We start from the raw sequence: 6000 nt of genomic DNA on the forward strand, positions 1-6000 counted from the left end.
ACAGGGAAGCCTAGGTACTGCAGTCTATGGGGTCACAAAGAGTCAGACACAACTTAGTGACTGAACAACAACATATATAAAATAGATAAACATCAACATCCTTCTGTATAGTACAGGCAGGTGTATTCAGTATCTTGTAGTAAACTATAAAGGAAAAGAATATGAAAAAGAATATGTACATATATGTATAAGTGAATCACTTTGCTGTATACCAGAAGCTAATACAACATGTAACTTAACTGTACTTCAATTAAAAAAAAAAGGAAAATAGTGAGGTCTGACTTCTGCTTTGACTGGCTGCTCTGTGGCAATAGATTAGACAAGATTCAGAATGGAAGCAGGTGGTCCAGTTGGCTTCAGCATAGTCTTGTCAATGCCACTCAAAGTGTGGTCAGCAGGCGGGCCAGTGCCCCTCTGAGGGCTATCTGTCTCCTGTCCAGGGGAAGTAATTACAGAGATGGAGAGTAATTGCTCAGAACCTCTATAGGCATTTCACATGGCTGCAACATCCCAGCATGTGATCAGTGAGCTTACTCTGAACAGATTATAAACCAGTTTTCCTTTGTCTAATTTTGCCTAACAATTGTGTAACAGTTTCTTGTGGCAAAGCTGCATAAAAGTATCAGTCACAATGCACTGAAAATAAAAAAGTTGCTTCTTCACCATAGACAGTTTGAGAAGCACTAGTCTCCATAATTAAAACAGGCCTCAGACAAGGGTAGCAGCAGTAGAGATAGAAATAAAAGGACAGTTTCAAGAGTAAACTGATAGGATCTACTGATGAACTAGATATGAGGGGGTATAACAGAAAAGTGAAAGTGAAAGTTAGTCAACAGTCGTGTCTGACTCTTTATGACCCCATGGACTGTAGCCCACCTGGCTCCTCTGTCCATGAAATTCTCCAGGCAAGAGTACTGGAGTGAGTTGCCATTTCCTTCTCCAGGGGATCTTCCCGACCCAGGGATCAAACCAAGATCTCCTGCATTGCAGGCAGATTCTTTACCAACTGAACTACTAGGGAAACCCCCAAGAAAAAGATAGGGACAAGGTTTCTGGTTTGAGCAAACAGATGGTGGTGGTGTTATTTACTGACAAGAAAAAACAAGCAAGTACTGATCTAGAGGGGAAAAAGAATCAAGAGTTCTTTTGGACATGCCACGGCATCCAAACAGTGGACGTTCCAGTTTAGAGAAAAGATGTAGGCTGAAGGTAAAAATTCCAAAATTATTACCATGTAATCAGTGTGTAAAGCTATGGATAAAAGACAGAACATGGAAAGTTCAAGGGGGAAGACATAACAGTGCTGCTGAGAAACAGATCATGATGAAGACAAAGAGGTGTCCATCACATCACATCACCAGAGAGGCCACTGGTAGGCGTCTGACCAACAATCTCCGGGGAGTAGTGTACATAAAAGAGTAAAGGCATCTACAAAAGCTGACAGCCTGAATTAATCTTTTTTTCTGCATTGCCAGAGTCCATTTCTTTAAGCACATCTCTGTCTTACCTATGAGCATTACTTGCTTAGCGTCTATGCTCCCAACTAAGTTGTAAGCTCCATAAAAGCAAGAATCATGCCTTATTCATTTTTAAAAGTCTCCTTCCACCCTCCAGCTTAGCACATGTTTACGGAACTGAACCCTTTGCTTGTTTACAAAAGTAAAAACACTTCATAAGAAATCGATACAAGTACACAATGCCTATTAAATGTTACTTCAATCCCACACATGGAACTATATATATATATGTAACTACCTAGCACAGATATCATTCCACATTAAACTATCCCTAACATATGCTCTAAAAAGCAATAAATATCCAGTATAAGAAATTATATCTAAAAACAATCTTTTAACTTTAGTATACCAAAGGTGTGTTTATACAACCCAGAAATTAGACACTTTTAATATGGTAGGTAGTTAGACTGAAGTAAAGAAGTCTTTCAGTAAAGTGGGAACACAGGAATTTTGTCATATTTAAAAAGTAGAAAACCAATTCAAGAAAGAGCCTATCAATTAAAAACAGTTGGTTTCAATCAGAATTACCTCCTTATAGTCTCCATTTCTGTTGAGTCTGTTACCCTCAGGAGTATGAAGCTGAACTGTTGTACTATTGATTACTTCTATGCAACACTCTTGCTCAGGAAGGCTCAGTGGGCGTACCCTACAGTACACCTGAAAATACAAGAAGGTGCTTAAACAACAAAGGTTGACTTTTTACCTGACTTTTCCTTCACTCATTTATTCATTCATCAACCAACATTTGGCATCTAAACTTGAGAGCTATATAAACTTAGAGCTACAAAAGCCAAAAATCTGCTACCCAATTTGCTGATTGTCAAATGCAAACAGATATATTAGATATGAGAAAATTTTAAATGCACATAAAACAAAACTCTAAAAATCAAGAACATATCACACAATGAAAAATATCTGAAAAGCTGTTAGGATTGTTTGGAATTGGATGTCAGGTAAAACTTGCCAGCTTAACACAATATACTAAAGGGAGAGATTCAAAACGTCATCTTCTTAATCAGTAATAGGGTTGGGAGAAAACTGTTCAGCTGTATATGCAAAGCATCTGGTTCCCACAACTCAGATCAAGAGGTAACACTCCAGTGCCAAAGAAGGCAAAAATTAAAACAAACAAAAAGAGCAAGCCAATGTTATTTGCCATTTGCTTTTAAAAGCTCCCAAGCCTGAAACTAGTGAAGTTCATAGAGTAGTCACAAGATAAATGAAACTGTTCTAAACCAGAGTCTATGAAACTTGGTCCCCAAAAGCATGGAGTTTGGGGCTTTACTCTTGAAGTATGCCATAAGTTACTATATAATTGTCGTAAAGATAGGAGAGGATGTTCATCCAAGCACAAAATTTCTCCCCATCCCAGAGACTATGAAGAATATCTCCAACATAGTTGAAGAATATTTTTTCATTATCTAGCTTTTCAAATATAAGTAGTTATAGGAAGTATGCAACTGACAACCAAAGGCTTCATTTTACCGGACTAATAAATCCTACATAGAAACAAAATTTCAAAGCTGGAATCAGCCTTAAGCAATTTAGTACAGTCCTTTTAGCTAAATGTTGTTTGATTCCACTTCCACATCTCTGTCCCTTTCAAGCATACAAAACATAAAGGGACTGAAGCAAGAATATACAAATTCACAGGCAGACCTTACCCCAACTGGGTCTTTAAGACTCGTTTGGGATCCTTTTTTCACTGGTGGTTTCCTGGGTGTCTTAGTCCTCCTGGACATAGAAACAAAAACACTTCAGTTCAACACTAACATATAAAAACCTAACCTATAATTCATACAGAGACAATCTTCCTAGGGGTTATAAAATTATTCTTTAGCAATTCCAAAACACTATGCCCCAAATAATATGAATACATACAAACTACCTTAGTAGGAGAGTGTTTGTGACATGAAAAACTTAAAAGTAATTAAAATTTGGCTTAGGAGACATCTGTGGCACCAAAAACAGAAATAACAGGCCCAAAATGGAGTTATTTGTGCTAAGTTCCATGTCACCAAATTGGGACTTAATACCTAACTTACAGTTCCAACCACTCCCAATAGAAGAATCTTAAACCAGTTAATCTGGAATTACCAGGTCAGCACTGGTAAAGTGATCTGTCTGATAGACCCCTGCCATAGAGTAAAGGATGCTCACCTAGCTACAAACAATCCACTCATTGCTAGTATAATTCCTTTGTTCCACAACCCCCCCCCATAAAAATCTTCCATTTTGTACAGCTCTTAGGAACACCTTTCTATCTGCTAGATAGGATGCTGTCTGATTCATGAATCATTGAATAAAACCTGTAAGATCTTTACAATTTATTCAGTCAAATTTGGGGTTTTTTTAATATCTACTTATAGTTCTGTATGTTAAGTGGTTTGCTTGACCAACAATTTTACAGGCATTACAAATTTGAAAACTCAACAGATAATTGAGCACACTTATCTCAAAAGGCATTTTGTAAAGCACACATGTTGTGCTTAGCCCATTGCCAAGGCAGACCAAGTGATTAATTTCTAGATTATAAAAATGCAGATGGAGAAATCCACTCTTTGATCAAGATTTATGTCTTTATTTTTAAAGAACAAGACTATTGAATTCTCAAAACTATCATCCTTTGTTCCCAGACAAAATGTAGTCCCCAAACTGCAATTTTGTGCTCTCTTAAGTGGGGGCAGTAGAAAAAGATATTTTGGTTTATTTCACTATTTCTCTAGTATGACACTCCCCCCCCTCCCCATTTATCTATAGATGAGATAAACATTTAACACTAAGTTAAATTATTGGCTTGGACTATACAGCTTGTTAAAATACTTTCTCAGCACTTTCCCAATGAAACAAAACAAATTCGTGTTTTAAGTGCAAAATATTATGGTAGGTTTACTTAAACTCAACATTTTTTCCCCCCAAAGATAAAAATTTTGACTTTAGCCTCTTAAGAAAACAAGCTGGTTTTTTTGTTTGTTTGTTTGTTTGTTTGTTTTGCAAACGACTAGCTTGGCACCCCACTCCAGTGCTCTTGCCTGGAAAATCCCGTGAATGGACGAGCCTGGTAGGCTGCAGTCCATGGGGTCACTAAGAGTCGGACACGACTGAGCGACTTCACTTTCACTTTTCACTTTCATGCACTGGAGAAGGAAATGGCAACCCACTCCAGTGTTCTTGCCTGGAGAATCCCAGGGACGGGGGAGCCTGGTGTGCTGCCGTCTATGGGGTCGCACAGAGTCGGACACGACTGAAGCGACTTAGCAGTAGCAGCAGCAGCTACATCATGATGATGATTATAAAGTCAACCTTCTTTGCACAAGTATTTCGTCACCCAGTAGCGGTCAAGGAATTAGGCTGCGGCGCAAATGTCACCAACTTCGTGAGGAATGTGGGCGTTTGTGGCCGGGGGCGGGGTTGTCTGAGACCAAAGAACAGAGCAAAAGGAACTGGCCTACACCCGAGGGTCGCGGCCCGGAGGCTACCGAATTGGACTAGGAAAGGCAAGCAGTGCACCCGGATGCCAAGGGCTCTTCAAGGGCGGAGACCACCTACCCAACCCCAAACCCAGGACACAACACCAGACCCACCCGCAAGACGACCCCCGACCCTCACTAATTGGGCAAAATGCAACCCGCGGGTGCGGGCGGCCAGGGAAGGAAAGGGGAATTAGAGAAAGGATTGGAGGCGGCGGTCCCGGCCCAAACCTCCCGCCCCTCCCAACGTGGGGCCGGCCCTTCGCGGCCGAGTGTAGCCAGGGCGGGGAGCCAGACGCCCGACTCCGCGAGGCGGGGAGCTAGACGGGGTGGACGAGGACGGGTCTTCACGCCCGTCTCCCCCTGGGCAGTCCTGGTGGGGGGCTTGGTGGTCCCGGGCGGCACAGAGCTTGGTGCCCGCGGCGCGGCCGGAGGCCTGCCGCGGCGGGGGGAGACGCCGGCCCCAGTTCCGTGGCCCAGTACTCACGCTGGCTTCATGGTAGTAAGCTCCGAACTGCCCAGACGCGCGCGCGGGGATGCCGGACTCGGTCGGGGGTTGACGAGAACGGCGGGCCTCAGGGACCGGCCACAGGGCCCGCGAGTCGGCGGCTCAAGCGCGGCGCTTGAGGAATCTGGGAAACGCCGCTGAGGAGCCAGGAGAGCTCGCGCCCGGCGCATTTCAAACGGGCCAATCAGCGCCCGCCCACGGGAAGGGGCGTGGCCTCAGAAAAGGCGCCTGCTCAGTAGGATGTTGTGCTCGTCTCCTAGGCGACCGACGCAGACAGAGCACTGACAGCCTGGTGTCTGGGCTCCAGGGCTGGAGTGGGAAGCTAGGCTCAGATATTAGGAAATAAACCCCATCCGTATTCTCTGAGGACATTGAGAGTTTCTTTTCCCATATCCCAGTAAGTCCAATGGAAGGGCAAGTCCAGGATTGATTCAGAGATCAGCAGTGTCGTTCCGACTCAGGAGTGTCCAGTCCTTGGTCTGTACCCTATGCAGAGACAGACTCA

The 6000-nt window shown here is 43.1% G+C and overlaps 1 protein-coding gene across 6 annotated transcripts in view; it reads right to left on the minus strand.

The window, feature by feature from the left end:
* Nucleotides 1-5680, minus strand: part of KIF23 (kinesin family member 23) — a 38990-nt gene extending 33310 nt beyond the window's left edge. For 5 of the 6 annotated variants that reach the window (XM_025296238.3, XM_006071025.4, XM_025296239.3 and 2 more), the window contains exons 1-3: nucleotides 5475-5680; nucleotides 3182-3251; nucleotides 2046-2174 (exon numbers count right to left, since the gene is read on the minus strand). In XM_025296238.3, the coding sequence (XP_025152023.2) occupies nucleotides 2046-2174; nucleotides 3182-3251; nucleotides 5475-5665 (390 nt within the window). In that variant the 5' untranslated portion in view covers nucleotides 5666-5680. Of the gene's footprint in view, nucleotides 1-2045; nucleotides 2175-3181; nucleotides 3252-5474 lie in introns of those variants that run through there. The other variant, XM_044925379.2, reaches the window with a different exon arrangement.
* Between the last annotated feature and the right edge of the window lie 320 nt (nucleotides 5681-6000).

Source organism: Bubalus bubalis, chromosome 11 (genome assembly GCF_019923935.1).
Source record: "Bubalus bubalis isolate 160015118507 breed Murrah chromosome 11, NDDB_SH_1, whole genome shotgun sequence".
Classification (NCBI taxonomy): domain Eukaryota; kingdom Metazoa; phylum Chordata; class Mammalia; order Artiodactyla; family Bovidae; genus Bubalus; species Bubalus bubalis.